General features: G+C 38.3%; 1 protein-coding gene across 1 annotated transcript; it reads left to right on the top strand.

Annotated features, from left to right (window-relative positions):
* The first annotated feature begins 14,718 nt into the window (after positions 1 to 14,718).
* Positions 14,719 to 16,494, top strand: LOC140170914 (uncharacterized). Its single transcript, XM_072194114.1, has 3 exons — positions 14,719 to 14,732; positions 15,088 to 15,246; positions 16,197 to 16,494. Exons 1-3 carry the CDS (start codon positions 14,719 to 14,721, stop codon positions 16,492 to 16,494), a joined length of 471 nt encoding a protein of 156 aa, XP_072050215.1.
* Positions 16,495 to 23,166: the final 6,672 nt, after the last annotated feature.

Below are 23,166 nucleotides of genomic sequence, written 5' to 3'. Positions count from 1 at the left end.
CACCTCGCTTGCGTAAAGACAGATGCTTACATATATCTGATGGATAAACATACAAAGAAATAAGCCACTCCGTTTCTAGCTAGGCTTACGGCCCTGTAATTTCGGCGAAATATACCTTATAAAATATCTATTTTCAAAGGATGCGGAATTGTCGCGACCGGACATAAAATGCCATCGACCTAGAAAATTTTGATGAGTACAAACAAGCCTAGTATTGGTTCAGAGGTTTTTGAGATAGCACTTGATATTTTGAGAAAATGTCTCAAAACTTGGACAATATGTAAGTTGTGTTCGTCATGTTTTGACAAATTTTAGTTAAAATCCATCGACTTTTTCATGAGAATGTCTTGCGGAGTATCAATAATGACGTTTCAAGTGTAGTAACAAGACTATATCGGCGAAATTAATAAATACACAACATCAGGCTTCATTGTAATGTTCAAAATATTTACAGAACTTTAGGAAGTCATATTTTGATTATACATACATATTATTATTGTTCCTGTTTTCAAACTCTTCTGCCAACGGGGAAATATGTAGAGATTATTGTTCAAAGTCTGGTGAGATCTAAATGATATCATAGTTACCGTAAGGTTTCAAGTACGGCTTCAATGGTAAAAGGCTAATTGTACATAATATAACTTATTTTGTTGATAATATCGGCTCAAGGTCAGTATGATTTATTCATATCTTGCCGTATGGTTACTGATAGCGAAACCGTTGACTGTACTGGGTAGAATGTAAACTTTCCTTGCGCTGGACATCCTCGCAAAATTTATCAAATTAATTTTCCTTGCTGCATATTCATTTCCGCATAAAACAATACATATTCAGGATGAAAGACAAAGCAGAAAAAAACACATTTGAATGAGGAAGTAAACTTTTTTGCAAGTAGGTGCTGAATCGGTAAGTTTGCATTACAATAACTGCATACTTTGATATAGAGCACAGTTATAGAGACAAATGAACACAAAACAATAAATCACTTATACACAAACAATCAACCACCCATTCTCACATACATCATAACCCCCACCCTATCACACTCATGAACACATACAAGAGATATAGCCCCACACACAATTGAGCACATGAATTCAATCCTCGAACGCTGGAGACCAACAAGCCGGGACAACAAGTTTTCTCGTGGAAGGTAACAATCGTGCGAAATCGGGAATCGGGTACGGTTACATTACGAATGAATTGTTGCATAATTTTCAGGTTTCAAATTGGCAAGACTTTACATGAACACAAATTTGACACTGTGAAAACATTTCTTTCTCATGTCAGTGGTTTCAAAGTTTACAGAATTAAATTAAAGTTTAATAAAAAACCTTATTAAAAACAATAACTGATATTAGATTTATTTCAATTCCTACAGATATTAAAATGTACATTCGATCGTCACCTAATACTTCAACCTCTTCGTATAGCCATGGATAAAATAACAAAAACATGACTTCGCTCGGAAATGGCTGCACATCTCAACAATGGTCAATATCTTTATTTATTAGCACTTGTGGTCAGTGCGATCAGTTTACCACGTGGCCTCAGTCTCCCGCGCTTTGACATTTTAACGAATACCGTCTGCTTCATGTTACTGACTACCGCGTGAAAGCGAAATGTTATGTCTTCTAAGCTTTCATTGAAAATAATGGTTCAATTTTAATGCAGTCTACTAGGGCTTGAAATCCTGCACCGTCTTGCCCGCGTTTCTTGAAAGAGACAGTAAGAGAATATCTTCATCATAATCGAACATTTCTCTTTGGATCAAGCGGACACTTGTCCAGGTGCAAATAGGATGAAGCGGGTACCCTAGGGAACTCGTATAGTTAAGTCAGGTTTTACTCTATCCCGTCATTACAATGCTCTGGTACGATTGGGCGTGCGTACGGCGAAGAACAAACTCTAATTGACTTCCTATTACATTCATTCAAAATGCGACAAACACACAACACAAGAGATATTTTACATCGAATTAAAGTGTTTCAACCAATGCTATAAAAAGCACATTTACTTACTATAAATCAATATAATCATGCTTGTTCCTGATTGTTTTTAAATAACGTAGACATCTCTCTTTTGAATTGTTTTCTAGGTTTTGAGACTGCACATTGATTTAAGAAAATGGGAGGTGCAGTGACCAATAAGGGGATGGAAAGACTCAGGAGGAGGCCGAAGGAGGCCGATATAAATATAATTTGCTTCACTTCAAGTTTGGTAGTGACGTCAATGCTTTTTCGCGGTTGCGCCGTAAGCGTAACAACAAACCGCCTCTGTACGCGTGCGTGTTCACTCTGCGCGTTTAACTCTCCGCGCACCGATTCGATACTGTGGCGAGCAAAATGCGCACATAATCACTACCAAACTTGAGGTGAACCAAATTATAGAAGTAAATAAGTAGAAATGAAATGTCGAATCCTGAGACATTGCAAAATGTCGAATCCTGAGACATTGCAACAAGATGTAAGATTTCAAGCTCTGTTGGCAATACTTCGGCAGCGCTGTAATGAACATGTTACCCTTGATATTGGGTGGTTGATATCAATTGAATGGACAAATCCAGTTGGAATACATACACCCCCAATGGAGACATGACCTTAATTTCCAACACGAGGGGTGTATATTTCAATTGGAGTCACCCATTTAGGTAACCTCATTTGACACTCCCTTTGTGAGAGATTATGATCATGATTATGTCTTCCACAGGGGGTGTATGGTGGAAATTGGTCAAATCTGTTTGTTTCCGAAAAGGGATTAAATCATTGTGTCCGAAAATAAAGAAATGCATACAAAACGGTGAAAATAAAATAATGAAACCAACCCGGTTTTTTAAGATTCAATGGTATCTTTTGGCAGAAAGTAAACTTAATCAGAGACGTGTAACATTCTCATGTTAAAAAAACACGTTGATTTTCTCAAAAGGGATTCAACCTGTTCAATAGAAACAAACTCTATATATAAACTGATAGCTCATTCGACATCAGTTTGATGGGATCCCTGACTCAGCGGAGTCTGTGATACAGGCCAAGTAACTATGTTATTCATAGGGAATGAAACTACTGGGTACCACACTCTTCCTCCTCTATCGCGAGTAATCTATGACAAAGATTAGACTGACATCCTGCACCTCTTGTTATACCACTGAAGGACTGGAAACCCTTCTTCGACTGCAGTGCCTAAGTCATCATCAGATCTAACTCTTTAAGCTATTAACGTCTGCCAATACCATTACTACCCTGTTAATGTTGACGACAGAAGGATTCAGACACATGTCCATTCATTTCAAGTGATGTTAAAAATTGAAAATGGATCATTTTCCACATTAAAATTTAATGTCATAAATTATTACCCTTCAAATATAGCTAAATAGTTGAGATACCACCCTTCAAGATTCATATAAAATCCAACAAAGAAGCGAAGATACATTTTTAATAGTGTTTTGGAATTAAATCTAATACTGGAACTTACTTTTTGCAACTATTGCGACGTTGCGTCTGGAACCACCAGACTTCATCAGGCAACTGACCCGTTGGACTGGTCACGTGATAGTCGGCTAGGTATCGACCCGATGGCCCGGTCCCATGCATGAGATAAATTGAAGCGGAGTCCCCCTTTCTTGTTCAGTGACGGTTGCTCAATGCGTTCCCAAATGGCTTCTTTTATGCCTCTCCTATGCCATTGTTCCTCCTTATCAAGAATAACGACTTCCTCGTTCTTAATTGAGTGTCCAGTGTCCTTTAAATGGAGGTAAACAGCAGAGTTTTGCGCTTCGTTGGTACTTGGTCTCCTATGTTGACCAATGCGGGTTGTTAACGCCTGTTTGGTTTCTCCAACATAAGCCGCTGAGCAATCGGTATCACCGCACACAACCCCGTACACTAAGTTTGAGCGTTTGTCCTTCGGTTGCATGTCCTTCACAAGTTTCCCGCGAAGCGTGTTAACCAGTTTGAAGGATGTTGAAATTCAAAGGATTTGAAGTGATTCTTCACGCGTTCCGAGATCCCCGAAATATATGGTATAGTTACGCGGGCTCTGTTGGTTTGACCACTCGCGCCTCCGGTCTTTGGCTCTTTACTCTTGGTGGCTTTGAGAAAGGCCCAGTCCGGATAACCACAGTTATTAAGGGCTGTTTTGATGTGTTCCCTTTCCTCGGGAACTTGTTCAGAGTCACTTATGATGGTATCAGCTCTATATTGGAGAGTTCGAATTACTCCTAACTTGTGTACAAGTGGATGGCGGGAACCAAACTGAAGATAATGGTCAGTATGTGTGGGTTTCCTATACACCTTAGATGTCAGGGTACCATCGCTTTGAACAGATATCAAGCAATCAAGAAATGCAAGGGTATTGTCTTTGCACAGTTCTTGGGTGAATTTTATGTTGTCATCCACGCTATTGATGTGTTCGAAGAACCCGTCGAGCTCGCTACGGTTGAGTATAACGAAAGTGTCGTCGACAAAACGCAACCAAACCCTCGGTTTTGCACCCGGGTACGACTTCAAGGCCTGTTGTTCGAAGCTTTCCATACACAAATTCACCACTATTGGTGAAACGGGGGAGCCCATAGCACAGCCATGTTGTTGTTTGAAATATTTCCCCTTGTATGAGAAGTAGGTTGTGTTCAAACAAATTTCAACCAGTTCAGTTGCCTGATGAAGTCTGGTGGTTCCAGACGCAACGTCGCAATAGTTGCAAAAAGTAAGTTCCAGTATTAGATTTAATTCCAAAACTCTGTTTGAAACTACTGGATGACTAAGAACATTCACTCATTTTTAATAGTATTTCCATTTCTATTCTCAAGTTGCTTACAGTAATGTTCACACGTTCGATTTACAGCAAAAACAATGTCTTGAAACACCCACACTTTAACGCTAATACCCTGCAAAGGCTTATTGAATATGTTACTCTTTTACAGGTAAGCGTGCAAATATAAGCATCTATTACCCGAAACAAGAAGTTTCAAGAAGCCCACCCATTACTTGCGTTAGTCCACAAACAGGACAGTCACCTCGCAAGCGTAAAGACAAATGCTTACATATATCCGATGGATAAACATACAAAGAAATAAGCCATTCCGTTTCTAGCTAGGCTTACGGCCCTGTAATTTCGGCGAAATATACCTTATAAAATATCTATTTTCAGAGGATGCGGAATTATTGTCGCAACCGGACATAAAAAGGCCAACGGCCTGGAAAATTGGACGACACCATGATATGCCAAAATAGCATCATGCCTCATTGCCAAACCATATTCAATAACCTCATTTCAACCAGCTTAATTCTTAAGCTGATCTTAAATTGCGAAGTATGAGTTTTTGTATCCAACACATACTATGAGTGTATAAGTATATTGGGGTCAAAGAGCTTTGTCCTGACAGATGAGAATGTTTAAATCCTAGAGCGAGTTGCAGTTTCTGAAGTAGACTTGCGTAGAGAATACCGAACGTTCTACTTTGATATCCAACGCGCTGTATGAATGCCTCCCGGGAGTTAACTGCTTACGTAGGTATGAGCATATTGGATATGTATAATATCATAGATGGAGCATTTAATGCGGCTGCCGCGCCGTGCTGTATATTATTATGGCCAGCAGGCCGTTGCCCTTCCGCTATATAAGTATACCGTGGATTTAAGTACTGCGTGCTTTAACATTACAAAAGTCGGACAAATTTAGACATGCGCAGAGAGGTTCATGACGAATCTCGGGACGAATCTCCGCCTGGCAATGAAATAAGGAGCCGCTCATCGACTAAGTGCAACAACCTAGTAGCTGCTATCTGGAGATGTTTCCGTATTTCCTAACGCTACAAACATTCCACATGCTTATATTAACAATACGGGTGTATATTGTCGCAATATCCATATGCCAACATCAAAATATAAAATTGCTATCTCCGGGGAGATTTGCGTATAAGATCTAGCCTTTGAAACATTCAATTAATATAAAGTTTATAATGGTTATTTTATAGGTTCCTAGAGAGCCGATCAATGCATATGATATTGTTCGAGATACATGAGCTCAGCTTGTAGCCTTGATTTTCCATCTGTGTTACAGAGTTGCAAAGATTTTCATAATAGCTTTTCAATCGATAAGAATTTCGTTGATGTAACAACGCAACGTAACCCAAGGCGTGCAAAATGAACCGCTAATTGAAAGAATACTTTGATTACAGCACGATAGTACAAACAACGTTACAGTCATTGTGAACCTCTACTCGTATGTTTTTGGGTTTTGTCTTTCAATCCAGAACAGTTTAATACATCATGAATACCGGGATGAATATACTTGCACCAATAAAGGTATTCGTATTACCATCTTTTTAATGTTATTTAAAATCCAGAGGTTCCATAGTATTAGTACATCATTCATGTAGTTTTATAGTATTGTAATGCAAATATTTGACATAATAGTACAGCATTTCATCAAGGTTAAGTCTTTCAGGACATCATCAAAGACACAGCGCCAATTATTCGAAATCATTTTGGGCGTATGAGTTTCTGCACCTACATGTAATACATTCAGGTCATTTTATGGGTGTACAAGCAAAATGGGGTTAGAAACTTACTGTATACTAGAAAATGAGATCTGGACAATTGTTTTGTAGCAGCTTGCTAAGCCCAAAAAGAGTATTCAGATGTTACGTTTTCCCAAAATCAGGCAGGCGTCCCACTATAAGACACATGACCATATGACCTATAATAAACCGACGATGTGGATGTGTGTGGGGGTGGTGTTTCCGGTGATGTCCCATCTCCACTTATAATGCAATTTTGTAAATTATGGATTTTCTCAGATAATGTTTTTTCCTTCCACGAGCAAGCTTGTCATTGTGGTCGGGGGATTTGTGTGGGTAAAGTAAATGTATGCGTCTTTTGTTTGGTGTGGGTGGGGTGGGGTGTGTGGGGGTGTATGGGTGGTGTTTGTATGTGGATGTATGACGGGTGGACGTTGTTTGTGTATCAGTGGATTGTGTGTGTGTCATTCTATATGTATGATTGGTTCGTTTGTTTATTTCAAAAGTATACAGTTAATATATTCAAACTAACCCGATTCAGTAACACTTTGCAAAAAGATTTGCCTTCTGTATAAAAATGTATTTTTTTAAATCAATTTACGTGTGTGTCTGTGTTTAATATTTGACTATGTCTTTACTGCTGTACATGTAATGTCTGTATGGACAAATGAATACTTTTTGCAAGGAGCTCCTGGGCAAGGAAAGTGTACATTATTGCCAACCTAGTAAATTCAACGCTGTGTTTATCAGTAACCATATGGCAAGGTACGTATCAATTAATCATACTGACCTTGAGCCCATCACAATAATATCAACTTAATTAGAAGAATTACTATATATGTAATATTGGCCTTTTACGATTGAAAATCATACCGTGATTCTGAATAGATTTGGATCTCAAAAAAAAGCATTTGAACAATTATTTTATATTATACATGTTTCTCCGTCGGCAAGTAGTTGGAAAACAACATGAACAATATTACTTATATATAATCAAAATATGATGCTCTTGGGTTCTGTAAATATTTTGAACGTCGCAATCGAGCATAATGTTATGTATTTATTACATTTTGCCTTCATGGTGTAGTTACCACACTTAAAAACGTCATTGACAATCTGAAAGACACTCTCATGAAAAAAAAATCGATGGATTTTCCTAACACTTGTCAAAACATGACGAAAACAACTTAGATATTGTTAAATATTTATGAAAATATCATCTTTCAGAAGTTAGTCGGTGAGCAAGGTCATTTATTAAGGGGACAGTAATACTTCACTAGGATCTCTAAATCTCATATTCCGGTACAGAGTTCTTTAACACCAATTTGCTTGTACACTCATAAATTGACCTCTGAATGTATTAGGTACATAACTCATACTCCCTAATTTAAGGTTAACTGTTGAAATAGGATAGTTGCATAGATATTACTGAACTATGCATTGGAATCGAGACTATTTTGGCTCACAGCACAAGGTGTTCAATAATTACCGTTAAGTAGATTATTGTAAGACCATACTCTCTAAATGTGAAAGAGTGAAAAAGCACTCAAAAAGAGTGAAATCTCACTCTTTCAAAGAGCCCTCCGAGTGACAACTCTTTTAGAGTGAACTCACTCTCAAGAAAGAGTGAACAAATTCACTCCGGAAAAGAGTGAATCAGAAAAGAGCATTTATTTATTTATTTATTCATTTAGGCCTATTTTATATATAAGAATATCACAGCAGTTCATAACAGCTACTATGTGCTTTAAATTGTTGTGAGGCTAGGCCCCAGGTTAGGGTAGGGCCCGGTCTAGGAATATTGAACTGGTCTAAAGCTTAAAGGAAGGTGACCTGATATATTTGGAAAATCGAATTCTTTAAAACTTACCTAGAACATAAAATGTCGTCCCTTTCAAACATTCATGCATAAAGAACATGTAAATGTTCCTTGCAAATATGACTAATTCCTTATGGAATTACTGACATTTTATACAGCGTGATTTTGGTAGTCTACAGTGTTTTTATTAATGATAATGATCATTATCATGTAATAAATTGATATCAAATGAGAGATCCTATTGTTCTCTTTAACATATTGAAATTAGGAGTTTCAAATCGGTGTATTTCCGAAGATATGATCAAAAAACTGTTGAATTAGTCTAAAATATGGTATACCACATTTGAGACTAATTCGACAGTTTTTTGATGATTTCTCCGGAAATATACCAATTTGGAACGCCTAATTTCAGCATGTTAATGAGAAAAATATGAGCTTTCACCTGATACTAAAATCAGCATTTTGATGGGGTAAAGTGAGGGGATGAGGTTGTCAATCAGGTTACCCACCTTTAAGCACATACACAATGTGTCGAAACTATGGATTTAGTGAAGCTAATAGTCAAACTGTTCAATGGTGAGTACACTTAGGTGTATGACATATCACTTGGCAAATACCATGTTTACGGTCACAGTCTGGAGAAGCGTGATGCGGCGTAACCTACATAAGCTTACATATGCGGACATGTAAACCGGCACTGGGCCGGTAACAAACTGCTCACATATGACTTAAGCTTACAGCCGCCGTTGTCTCCAGACCAAGTGTATACTTGCTACGAGTTATGACCTACACATAAATGTAATCACTATTGAGTATGCTGTCTATTTCTTCATCAAATCCGTTTTCTTTTCGCCATTCATTCACACACTGTTCGCCATTTTGTTACAAAAGTTCAACAAACATCGGCCGATTTTCGGCGCTTCTGATTGGCTGACAGTTCACTCCAAGAAAGAGTGAGATTTTGCGCCACTTTTGAGCGAGTGAGGCTCACTCGAAATCGCGAGTGAAATTATGTGTACTGTTTTCACTCTTTTAGAGCTAAAACCCACTCTTTTAGAGCTAACTTAAATTCACTCTGAAATTCAGAGTGGTTTTTCACTCTTTTACATTTAGAGAGTAAGCGGAATAAAGATGGTTGACATTATTCCTCATCTTATTTTTTTAATCCTTTCGTATCAGTTTGGCCGTTTATATGACCTACTATGAACATTGCTTAGTAATTCACCGTGGTCAGTATTATAGTATGTGTTATGACGCTATTTGCTTTCCATAGCTAATTTAAATATATCGCTCCGCGGTTTCGTGTCATCAATTACCCCGGCCTATTATTCGTGGTAGAAGACAGCCAGCCACAGCCGGGGAAGGAGCTAAGAATATTTACTCAGCTATATTATGTTGTGACCACTTGGTTGATGAGTAATTAAAGTTTATTTGTGAAGTTATATTTTGCTCTCCGTTTGTTTCTGTTTGAGTCTTTCCCCGTCTCAGATGGAAGATCCATTGGCCATGTATTTGGTTTAATTTATATTAATCAGATAACTGGTTAGTGGATCTTCACATCAATTCTGAGTCATATTAAATGGTGGAGAATCCGATCTTTTCCGGTACCAAGCAAGCTGTGACTGGCTGTCAGCTACCCCTGGTGGGAAAAACCAACCCCCAGGTAAGTTAATTTGGTATTATTATTTCTAGCAATATTGTATATATACTTACTTTACTTTTCTTTTGTCCTCCGCTTGTTCCTCTCAGAGTCGCGGGGAAATGATGGGACGTCTGTCTTGGGCTGCATGGGTAGCATCTGTCAGGTTGGTATTGTGCCTTGTCAGGATTTTCTTGACCCCCTCAATCCATCTTCTTCTTGGTCTTCCTACAGGCTTGGTACCAGACAGTTTGCTGTTGTAGGTCCGCAGGGCTGGTTGATTTGTGGGCATGCGCATAAGATGACCAAACCATTTGATGCGATGGCTTTCAATCTGGTCTAGCATATGCTTGGTGCCAACCATGTCTCTGATGACTTCATTTCTAATTTTGTCCCGTCGTGTCTTGTTTACAGCTTTTCGTAGGCATTTCATTTCACAGGTGGTGATCTTCCGTTCAGTCTTTTTGTTCATAGCCCATGTTTGTGCCTGGTAGCAGAGAGTCGGAGTATAGATTGCGTTGATGATTGTTCTTTTTGCATCCATTGGCACCGCTGGGTGGGAAAGTATAGGCCCAAGCATGAAGGTGATGTTGTTTGCTTTCTGGCATCTGGTTTCAATTTCTCGGTCTATCTTCCCGTCTTCAGTAAAGATGCTGCCCAGGTACTTAAACTCCTTTGATTGCTGGAGGGTTGTGTTGTCAATCTTGATGTCCAAGGTATTTTGGGATCGGCTGATCAGCATGGTTTCTGTCTTTGGGATGCTTATGCACATGCCATACTTCTGGCAGGTTGCGTGCAGTCTGTTGGTGTGGTTTTGTAAGCTAAGGCTGTCTTGGTGGATGAGACATTGATCATCTGCAAACAGTAGTTCATTGAGAGCTTCTTCATCTAGATTTGCTTCTTGGGTGATCCTGTCCATAAAAATGAGGAACAGGAGAGGCGAGAGGACACATCCTTGTCGGACACCTGACTTCACAGGAAACCACTTGGTGAGTCCTGTCCTTGTCCTGACAGTACAGAGACTGTCCCTGTAGATGGCTCTCACACTGTCCAGCAGTTGCCCTTTTACACCGTAGTCTTCTAGCACAGTCCAGAGTAGATCTCTGTTTACTCGATCAAACGCCTTTTCTTGGTCTATGAATATAGTGTACAGATCTTGGTTGTACTCAATACTCCTTTCACACAGCTGTCTCAGAGCAAATATGGCATCAGTGCACCCTCTGTTCTTCCTGAACCCAAACTGCGCTTCGCTCAGCTGATGTTCAACAACTGGTCGTATTCGTTTCTCTAAGATCTTTCCATAAATCTTCCCAGTATGGCTGAGCAGAGAGATTCTTCTATATTTGCTACAATCTCTTTTACTCCCTTTTTTCTTCCAGATGGGGACAATTATTGCACGTTGCCAGTCATCGGGTACAGCTCGCTCCTCCCAAGCCCTGTTGAACACTCTTGTCAACCATTTGACTCCTGTATCTCCACAAGCACGAATGGCTTCTGTTGTGATGTCATCAATTCCAGCTGCCTTGTTTTTGGGACTGGTTTTAATGGCATTTCTGACTTCCTCCTGGAGTATGGGTGGATCAACTTCCTCTTGGAACCGAGGATGGAAGGGCTGCTGCTGTTGTCTGTCACCATCACCGCTTGGGTTGAGCAAATCTTCGAAGTAGTCTCCCCATCTGTTGGTGATTTCGCAGCTGTCTGTGAGGGGGTTTCCATCCTTGTCGTTTATGATGGCGGTTGGGTCAAAAGGCTCGTCCCGCTGTTTGTAGGCCTTAACTGCTTTAAAGAACTCTCTGCTTGAGCTACTTGATTTTTCTGCCAGATCTTCCCCATATGTTTTCCAAGACTGGTCTTTGGCTTCTTTGATAGTCTTCTTGCAGTTACGCCGGGCTTCCCTGTACTCGTTGTAGTCTGCTTCCAGGTTGCTTTTGGACCATTTCTTGAAGAGTCTTTTCTTCTCTTTGGTTGCTGCTTTGACCGTGTCATTCCACCAGGATGTCCCTTTCACTTCTTGTATATATATTATGTGATATTCATTGTATATATATTATGTGATATTTTTGATAGATTAAGTGAAATACGCTTCTCGTGATTTCCCGCCAAAGTTGTTTTGTGGCGCGAAGAATTTTGTTGCGTGTTTTCTGTTTTCGGCCATTTTGTGAATAATATTGCAGCGTGATATTCTTGTATTGATACAGTGTATATTAATGTACAAGTAAATGTGATTATGGCTCCTCCTATAATAAGCCACTTAGCCCTAGGCAAGGCCTATTTAGACAAAGGTGAAGGTGCGGGAGGTCAAGGCGAAGGTGAAGTATTAAAGGTAAATTCCATAGTATGGACGATAGATTCAAGAGTTTGGAAACAGATGTTCGAGACGCTGAACAAAGGGTTGAACGAACTCATCGTAATCAATATCAGTCGCCTCATCAAGCACATAACAATGCAAATGTCCAGAAATTTCAGGCCGCCCATTGTATGCTATAGATGTGGACGATATACTCATATGCGTCGTCGTTTTTATGAAAGGTTCCATATTGATGGGCGTCCTTTAAACTAAATGACCCATCTGATACTATTCAAACTCTGGATTCAGAACAAGTTCAGGAAAATTCAGATGGGAAAATAGGTATCTTACCTGAAAGATTAAATTGTCAAACTCCTGTGAACAATTACTCTGTGATCGGAGTCATACTTTGTATCCAACTGAAGAACAGGTAATACATGCACAAACTGTACAGAAATTTATTTCGAATGATTGTAATGTAAACAAGAGCAGTAATTCTCCGTGTAATTCAGCCCAAGTTCCGCGCAATAGAAAATTTGATTCAAATTTTGCCGCGTCTGAATGCGATAGTGATAACGTTGAAACAGATTATGATGAAGAAGTTTATATTTCTGTCACTATTGGTAGCCAAAACATTGACTGTTTAATTGACACTGGGTGTACAATGAATCTAATCGATCATGAGTACTGGCATACTTAGGAATTGTCACACCAAATTGCAGTATCAAGACCGCGATTAACAAAAGCCCGTACCGCAAACAAATCTGTGTTGCAAATCAGTGGTTTTGTTGTTGTTCCGTTGTTTATTGAAGGTTCCAAATTTCTCGTGCCAATGTATATTGCTCGAAATCTTAGTCAGGAAATCATGTTGGGAAAGAGATTCCTAAAACAACATAAGGCCAGATTAGATTTTAACACACAGAAATTGCGGTTGTTTAACAAAAGTCATTTGCGTGTAATTGAAAGGCAAGAAATTCCGCCTCATTCACAATCAGTGGTGCGTGCGAGGTTATCGAATAATCTTCCAAAAGGCACAATAGGATTATGTCAGGGAGGACGGAGAGTCACTGCTTTAGGAGTATTGATTGCCAATACAGTATCAAGTGTTCAACCTATTGCTAACAAATCTAGTTGTAGTACTCAATTACTTGTGTTAAACACTAGCAATGAACCAATTGTGTTGTATCCTAGAACAAAACTTGGTACATTTACACTTGTAAATAACAGTGAAATCATTCATTTTACCGATATAGATGACTCTGTAGTAGATGAAGTACCTGTATCATCAGTCCATGTAAAAGCACAGAATTCGTCAGATCCTAAGGTACGTGAAGTTCTTTCTCAGGTCAATTTCAATGATTCTCATTTAACTGAAACCGATTCTGATATGTTATCTGATCTTATATCTGAGTATGTAGACGTTTTTCAAACCAAAGATAGTCCTAGAGGAAGATATACGAAAATTGAGCATGTCATAAGAACTGGTAATCATCCGCCAATCAAATGTCGTCCTTATAGACAACCTCCTCATGTGCAAGCTGAAATACGCAAACAAGTCAATCAGATGTTAGAAGATGGTTTAATCAGAGAATCTACCAGTAGTTGGAGTTTTCCTGTTGTAATGATTCCTAAACCTGATGGTACACTAAGATTCTGTTGTGATATGAGATTATGTAACCAAATTGTGGAAAAGAATAATTTTCCTCTACCTCACATAGATGATACATTAGAAAGCTTAGGCGCATGAACACCAAATTATTTTTCCACACTAGATTTAGCGTCAGGTTATTACCAAATTGGACTTGAAGAAAGCTCAAAACAAAAGAGTGCTTTCATTACACAAGATGGTTTGTATGAGTTTAATGTAATGCCAATGGGATGTACAAATTCTCCAGCCACGTTTCAAAGAGTTATGCAAGAAGTGTTCAGAGGTTTAAATTGGAAATTTGTATTAATATATCTGGATGATGTAATAGTGTTTTCCAATTCTTTTAATGAACATGTAGATCATTTGAGACAAGTATTTCAGAGGTTGAGAGAAACCAATTTGAAGCTCAAGCCTAAAAAGTGTACTTTTGCTCAAGAACAGGTACGTTATTTAGGACACATTGTATTAAAGTAAAGATGGGATAGCTACTGATCCATAGAAAACCAAAGTAGTCCAAGAGTATCCAGTTCCAACGAAGGTATCGGAAGTAAGATCATTTCTAGGTTTTGTAGGCTATTACAGGAAGTACATTAGAGATTACAGTAAAATAGCCGCACCTTTAACATATCTCACTCGTAAAGATGTTCAATTTATTTGGTCAAAAGAGTGTGCAGAAGCGTTTGAAATCCTGAAACAAAAGCTAGTAGAACCTCCAATTCTTGCCTACCCTCGTTTTGATGGTACTCAATTTATGTTGCAAACTGACGCCAGTATAAAAGGTCTTGGTTTCATTTAGCACAGGTACAAGATGGTGAAGAGAAGGTAATTTGTTATGGAGGTAGAGCTTTGCATGATTCCGAAAAGACGTATACAACTACTGAACTTGAAGCTTTGGCTGTGGTTGAAGGGATTAAGAAATATTCCCCATACCTTCAACATACTGTAAAGTTCATAATTCAGACTGATCACTGTGCATTGAAATGGTTGTTTGGTCACAAGCGTACAACAGGTCGCCTCGCAAGATGGGTACTGAAGTTACAATCATATACTTATGAAGTAGTCCATAAAAGAGGATGTAAGAATGGTAATGCAGATGCACTAAGTAGAATACCAACTCAAGTGTCAGAATCTTGTAATTCATGTAACTCATATCATGTTGACTCCCCTACTTCCTCAGCTCAGCAACAGATTCAAACTGGACAGAATGTGGCTTGGAGACAATGACTGATGACGTCATCAATGAATCTCCTGCGTCAGAGACAAAGCCAGATCCAGAAGTGAATACTGTTCGAAATCTGAGATTTCAGAGGAATAGACGACTGGATGGAGACAAAAAGTATGTAGATATTCAAAAAGTTCCTTCTTTGCCAACTGATGTTAATGTGGACCATTTCAAAGATGCTCAATTAGCTGATCCTTTTGCTGGTCCCATGATAAGATTTTTGGATGAAGACATATTGCCTGATAATCAAAGACAAGCACGTGATATTTTATTGCAGTCAGATCAATACTATGTCCATGAAGGTATTTTGTATCATATATGGCACACACCGCCAAACGTCACATGCCAGAAAGAAATACTGTACAATTTTATGTACCTGTAACCATGATTGATATCATACTTAACAACTGTCATGATAATGTTTTAGCAGCTCATTTTGGTTTTCAGAGAACATATCACAAAATCCGCCAAAGATATTTCTGGAAACGTATGTATAGAGATGTTGACAATTGGGTAAGATCGTGTATATCTTGTGCTCAGAGAAAAACACATAGACACAAAGTTAGAGCTCCCATGATGACCATGAAGGTCCCCAGTGCATTTGAACGTGTAAGTGTGGATATCTTGGGTCCTCTACCTATTACAACCAATGGTAATCGGTATGTATTGTGTTTTACAGATCACTGTACCAGATGGCCTATCTTAGTTCCAATTAAGACTATTGATGCAGCCACTGTAGCTAGAGCATTCTTTGATCATATTATATGTCAACATGGTTGTCCGCAATATTTGCTTAGTGATCGAGGTACAAATTTCCTCAGTAAACTGGTGCTTGAAGTGTGTAGAATTATGCGTACATCAAAGTTGAATACAAGTAGTTATCATCCACAGTGTAATGCTATCCAGGAACGTTTTAACTCTGTTATCTTAGACACCTTGTCACACTATGCTAATGAGTATCAGACAAACTGGGATGAGTATATTCCAGCCATTCAATTTGCATATAAGTCTACACCAGCAGACAATTCTGTAGGATTTAGCCCTTTCTTTTTATTATATGGCAGGGAAGCAAGACTACCCCTGGATGTGACATTGATGGCTAAGAGTGAATACCCAGAGAAGACAGTGAGAGAACATATCCATCATTTGGTATCTCAATTAGAAGTGTTCCGTGCAATATCTAAGCAACATCTTGAACTTAATCAAGCTAGCATGAAAGACCGTTATGATGAACATGCAAGTGATGTACAGTTTCAGGTGCGTGATACAATTTGGTTATATATTCCAGCCACTCAACCAGGCTTGTCCAAGAAGCTCATGAAATTTTGGTCAGGACGTGGTCAGGACCATACTTACTCGTAGAGCAAACGGGGCCCGTGAATTTCCGTGTTCGAAATCTGACAAACAATAAGTTGATGTCAGCCCCAGTGCATGTTAATCGAATCAAGTTTGCCTATGATCGATATGCCAGACCAGAAAATCATGTCATGCCCAAAGATTTTGTGCAAAGGGATCCTCTAGAAGATGTTGTAGATGCTGATTGTCCAGATGACTCGTTTGCCCCACTTATGGCATCCCAGGAATTGGATAAGCGCACATCTTTTATACCGGGTCTACCTTTGACTCCTGTTACCACAAGTAGTGAGTATGAAGTAGAGAAGATTTTACGTGGTAGGTACAGGGACAACAAGCTTCAGTATCTTATCAAGTGGCGTGATTTCCCAAGTTCCAGAAATACTTGGGAGCCTGCTGATAATTTAAACCCAGCTGCTTTGGACTTTTTGAAAAATAATCCTGTGAAGATATCTGGCAAAAGCAGATGAATGTGTTGCAATTAAATTTTGTAATACTAATGTTGTGCATAGAGCAGATTGTAATTTATGAATTTTTGAAAATTGTGTGTTTATGGAATTTTGGATGTATTCATTTTCCAAATTATGTGGAGAATAAAGCAGATTGTAATTTCAATTATGAATTTTGAATTGAAAATTGCGTGTTTATGGAATTTTGGCTGTGTTAATTTTTCAAAATTTGTGAAGAATTTAAGAAAGGCAGCGTGTGTTATGTTATGATGTTATACTGTATCAATCATGTTATATTGTATATGGTATACGGTATTCTTATGATTATGGAATTAAGAAATATGCTAAATTAGATAGTATGTATGTGTTATACTTAAACTGTGTATTTTCCTTGAGTTTATATTTCAGAGAATTCGAGTCGTGCTGAATGGATTATGGAGTTCTTCGGTCATTTTCGTGGTCAATCATCTGAACAATAGGTGCATTTGGATTTGAACTTGACACAGAAGAATTTTGTTCCAGTTGGTATGCAATATGTGTGATTCTGAAATGATTGTGAATTTTCGTCAGTACAATATTTGTGTGATTCCAGAATAAGATTTGATTCAGAAATAAAGAAATATTATACGGGTTATCAACTGTGACCTGATACATGACATCATTCTATGCAAAGTATGGTGCACAACTTTGCATGCGATTTTCATGTAAGCCCGTTATATTCTGAATCAAATATTATCCAGCTATTTGTCTTCAGCGCTGAATGTTTATTTCGTCGTGTGGAATTGTTTCGTCGTGTTCGTCAAGTACTGTATCTACGGGAGGAACTGCGTCTTATTTCACAATGTTGGTGCATTGAAAACTGCAATTATATGAAGAAATCAATTCTTCTGTTATTTATATTGACATCCGTCATCAGTTATCGTCTAATTGCAAAAAGCAATTTTATTACGTCATGTTTAAAATTTTATGGAAAACATGATCTGAATCACACCGACAAATTAAATGTCGAGTTCATCACGCAAGTGTCAAGTTCAACGTCAAGATCAGCGTCAAGTACAGTGCAGCGAATGGGTTCAAGTCGACAGCGGTGGATCTACTGGCCAGGGATTCAGCGATTCAAGATTATGAACTCTAGGGTTAATTTTAAGGTGTAGTTTAAGGTGTAGAGTAAGATCTTCGCACTTTCTGAAACACATGGAACTTGACATTGTAAATGCCCAGTTTGGGGATTGTGCAAGGTCTTGGTCGATGTCTTTCAGAATTGTGTTAGTTTGTCATCCCCTTTTCCCCGTTTTTCCTTGTCTGCTGTACACCATCAATTTTGGAGAATGTAATTATTTTTGGCTAAAACAAAAAGATTGTGACAAGAAAGAACTTTGGGAGGGTAGGAAAATGATTCCTTTATTTACAGGTTTTAATTTTTCTAGTTTTAAAGTTTTACAAAGAAATGTTTTGTAATTTTAGAAGGGGCGGTATTTCTTTTGTACACTGTACTATGATAATATCATGTAGTGATAGTATCACTTTTGGACTTAAAAATAACAAGACGAAGACGATACGAATACATTTATCGGTGCAAATATTCGCCATAGAAAGAATAAAACTACTTGATTGAAAGACAAAAACCGAAAACATACTTTCAATGCCTCCCAACGTGTACGTTGTTTGTACAATCGCGATGTAATCAAAGTATTCTTTCAATTAGCGGTTCATTTTGCACGCCTTGGGTTACGTTGCGTTGTTACTTCAACGAAATACTCATCGATTGAAAAGCTATTATGAAAATCCTTACAACTTCTTAACATTGATGGAAAATCAAGGCTACGAGCTGAGCTCATGTGACTCGAACAATATCATATCCATTGATCGGCTCTATAGGAACCTATAAAATAACCATTATAAACTTTATATTTTCAGAGGCTAGATCTTATACGCAAATCTCCCCGGAGATAGCACTTTTATATTTGACGTTGGCATATGGGTATTACGACAATATACGCCTATTTTGTTAAGCATGTGGAATGCTTGTAGCGTTGGGAAATAAGGAAAACATCTACAGATAGCAGCTACTAGGTTGTTGCACTTAGTCGATAAGCGGATCCTTATTTCATTCCCAGGCGGGAGATTCGTCATGAGCCTCTCTGCGCATGTCTAAATTTGTCCGACTTTTGCAACATTAACGTACCTAGTGCTTATATCCACGGTATACTTATATAGCGTTAGGGCGCGTTGGCTATCAAAGTAAAACGTTCGGTATTCTCTACGCAAGACTACTTCAGAAACGGCCCGGGGGGGCCACTCAAATATAATGATGTAAGCATGCGTGACCAAAAAACGCGTGAAAAGGGGTGTTTTTCTTGGTTGGGCACGTTACGCGCGTGACGCGTTAAGGGGGTAAAAAACGGTGATTTTCATGAAAAGGGGTAGTTTTAAAATCGTTTGTAACGCATTTAGGGTACCATTTTAATCCACTTTTCAAATCTGCTGAAACTCCAATTCCGAAAAAAGTTTATTCCAGTGCCGGAATTTCCGTTCGTATCCAAACCTAAAGTGTCACTATGTTATGCAAATATATTTCATGACGTATTACATGTGATTTAACCATGGCCTCCTACTTAGATACCGTTTAGATTAAAAAAAACGTGCATATTAATTATAATTAATGACGTCATATAAAATTGTGATGGGTATATAGTTCAGTGGACAAACGGCGAGACAAACGAAAATATCATGTATTTCAAAAAGATTTTCAGGACCTTTATAGATTCCTCACATTATTTACTACTCCTGCTGGTAGATTTGTGAGTTCCCCTTCTCTGGATTACATTAGGAAATTATATTTGCAGTAGAAAGCATGAAAAGGGCACACAATACCGGGACACGATAATCAACTTTAGGTGCCGAATTCGGAACCAACTACGATGTGAATACTGTTAATAACGTTGCCTCTGGATAACTCTGTGTATTGGTATTTTATATTCTCACAAAACTTTGCGAGAATCCAATCAGATTCATGTAACAAGCTACGAATCTGAAAGACCTCATGGTAGGCCTACACTCTGAATTCATTGTATCATTATTTATATTTTAAAGTGGTATGGTATACCGGAGGGGGTATATCCGGTACACTTTTAGTGTTCAATGGCAAGTTAGTAGGCCTACAAAAAATTGTTCAATTTGTCAAAATCCGTCAAAAAAAGTGGTCAAATATAGACAAAAACTTGTTTAGGGGGTCAAAATTAGACAAAAACTTGCTTAGGGGGTCAAAATTAGACAAAAATTTGTTTAGGGGGTCAAATTTTTGGGGAAAGCGCGCTAAAAACTTGCTTAGGGGGTCATTTTGCTCACATAGGAAAACTTGTTTAGGGGGTGTTCGAAAAAAATTTGGTCACGCATGCGTACACTCTCATATTTGAGTGGCCCCCCCGGGAGAAACGGCAACTCGCTCTAGGATTTAAAACATTCTCATCTGTCAGGACAAAGTACTTTGACCCATATATACTTATACACGCACAGTATGACCTTTGCATCTGTTGGATACAAAAACTCATACTCCACAATTTAAGGTCAGCTTTAGACTTAAGATTGCTGAAATGAGGTTATTGAATATGGTTTGAAAATGAGGCTTATGTTATTTTGGCACATCATGGTGTCGTTCAATTTTCTAGGCCGATGGCATTTTATGTCCGGTTGCGACAATTCCGCATCCTCTAAAGATAGATTTTTCATAATGTATATCTCGCCGAATATACAGGGCTGTTAGCCTAGCTAGAAACGGTGTGGCCTATTGCTTTGTATGTTTATCCATCGGATATATTTAAGCATCTGTCATTACGCAAGCGAGGTGACTGTCCTGTTTTTGGACTTTTGGACAAGCAATGGGTGGGCGCGTTAACCTGGATATTTATTTTGTCTCTCATGATAATCAAAGGATTTGACAAACTTCTTGTTTCAGGTAATAGATGCTTATATTTGCACGCTTACCTGTAAGAGAGTAACATATTCACGATGTAATAAGCCTTTGCAGGATATTAGCGTCGGAGTGTGGGTGTTTAAAGACATTGTTTTTGTTGCAAATCGAAATTGTGAATATTAATGTAAGCAACAACTTGAAAATAAATGGAAATACTATAAAAAAATGTATCTTTGCTATTTGTGCTGGATTTCACATAAATCATGGACGGTGCCCAAAGTTTTGAGCTAATTCTGAAGGGTAATATATCAAATTTATTACATCGGTCATCAACAATAGTAGGGTTGAAAGGGTATTGGCCTTGAAAAGTAATATTTCAAATTTGTTACATTTTATTTAAATGTAGAAATTGATACGTTTTTAATTATAAACATTTCTTGACATTAATGTAAAAACATATTATGAATGGACATGTGTTTAAAACCTTCTGTCATCAAAATTAACAGGGTTGTAAGGGTATTGACCTTGACGTTCGAACGTCTGGCAGACGTTAATCGATAAGTGAATGCCAGACAGTTCAATCTGATGATGACCCAATCCACAGCAGTTGAGGTCAGGTTTCCTCTCCTTCAGTGGTTGCGTAGGTCGTTGGGGATGCACCCAGTCAGGATTCGGGATCCCATTAACCTCATGCTGGCAGCTCATATACATATGATATTGGAGAAGGTCCAAACATCAAATCAGCCCTTCACCTTTTGTTTGTTTTATGTCTGGATTACGCCAATATTACAACCTACAACTCTCAGGGTTTCTTGCAGATTCTACGTTCAAACAAGCTTGTCCACAATAAACAGAATAAGGACATTATACTTTTGATTGGCTTCAACCACATTGATCCAATATCAAGGTCAACATGATCATCACAGCGCTGCCGAGTTTGAAATGTTACATCTTGTTGTCATTTCAGCGACTGTTCATTTCTACTTCTTTTTATTTCGGCCTCATTCGGCCTCCTGAATGTTCCCATCCCCTTATTGGCGACTGCACTTCCCATTTTCCTAAATCAATGTGCAGTCGCAAGACCTTTATAAAGAATAGTTCTAAAGAGAACAAAACACTATCCACTAGTGCCCTTAAGTCTGCTGAGATTTGAATACGAATGTTGTTATCACGTCAGAGAGAAGTCTATGTTATTTTAAAACAATCAGAAACTGTGTTAATTATAAGCATAATTATATTGAGTTATAGTTTGTAAGTAAATACCAACGTGCTTTTTATAGCATTGATTGAATCACTTTAATTTGATGTAAAATATCTCTTGTGTTGAATGTTTGTCGCACTTTGAAGGCATGTAATAGGAAGTCGATGAGAGTTTATTCTTCGCCGTACACACGCCCAACCGTACCAGAGTATTGTAATGACGGTATAGAGTAAAACCTGACTTAACTATTATAAGTTCCCTCGGGTACGCGGTTCATCCAATTCGCACCTGGACATATGTCCGCTCAATCCAAAGAGAAATTTTCGATTATGCTGAAGATATTCTCTTACTTTCCCTTTCAAGAAACGCGGGTAAGACGGTGCAGAATTTCAGGCCCTAGTAGTCTGCATTAAAATTGAACAAAATTTTCAATGAAAGCTTAGAAGACATAACATTTCGCTTTCACGCGGTATTCAGTAACATGAAGCAGACGGTATTCGTTAAAATGTCAAAGCGCGGGAGACTGAGGCCACGTGGTAAACTGATCGCACTGACCACAAGTGCTAATAAATAGATGTGCAGCCCCTGGCGAAGTCATGTTTTGTTATTTTATCTATGGCTATATGAAACTTTTGAAGTATTTGGTGACAAACGAATATGCTTTTTTTAATATCTGTAGGAATTGAAGACAATTTAACCTTATTAATTGTTTTCATTAAAGATTTCTTTTTTTATTAAACTATATTTAATTTTGCATACTTTGAAGCCACTAACATGAGAAATAAATGCTTTTACAGTGTCAAATTTGTGTTTGTGTAAGTCCTGTCAATTTGAAGGCTGAAATGTATACAACACTTTGTTCGCAATGTTGTACGTGTTAATGGGTGGGGTGGGTGTTATGATGTAAGGATGGGTGGTTGTTTGTGTGAGATTGGCTTGTTGTTTTGTGTGCCTCTCTTCCTGTGTGTGATTGTTCTCTATTTCTCTGCTCCTATATCAAGGTATGCCGTTATTGTAATGCAAATTTACCCGATTCAGCACCTTCTTTCAAATAATTTACTTCCTCATTCAATTCTGTTGTTCTTTTTTACCTATGTGTCTTTCATTCTAAATATGTA

The sequence above is a fragment of the Amphiura filiformis genome, chromosome 15, assembly GCF_039555335.1.
Source record: "Amphiura filiformis chromosome 15, Afil_fr2py, whole genome shotgun sequence".
Classification (NCBI taxonomy): Eukaryota; Metazoa; Echinodermata; class Ophiuroidea; order Amphilepidida; family Amphiuridae; genus Amphiura; species Amphiura filiformis.
This window is presented reverse-complemented; position numbering and strand designations above follow the sequence as displayed.

Excerpts from the sequence above, each read along its gene's own strand:
- LOC140170914 (XM_072194114.1), top strand. Across the intron at positions 15,247-16,196 it reads CGACTGGATGGAGACAAAAA|GGAAGCAAGACTACCCCTGG; the intron begins GTATGTAGATAT and ends ATTATATGGCAG.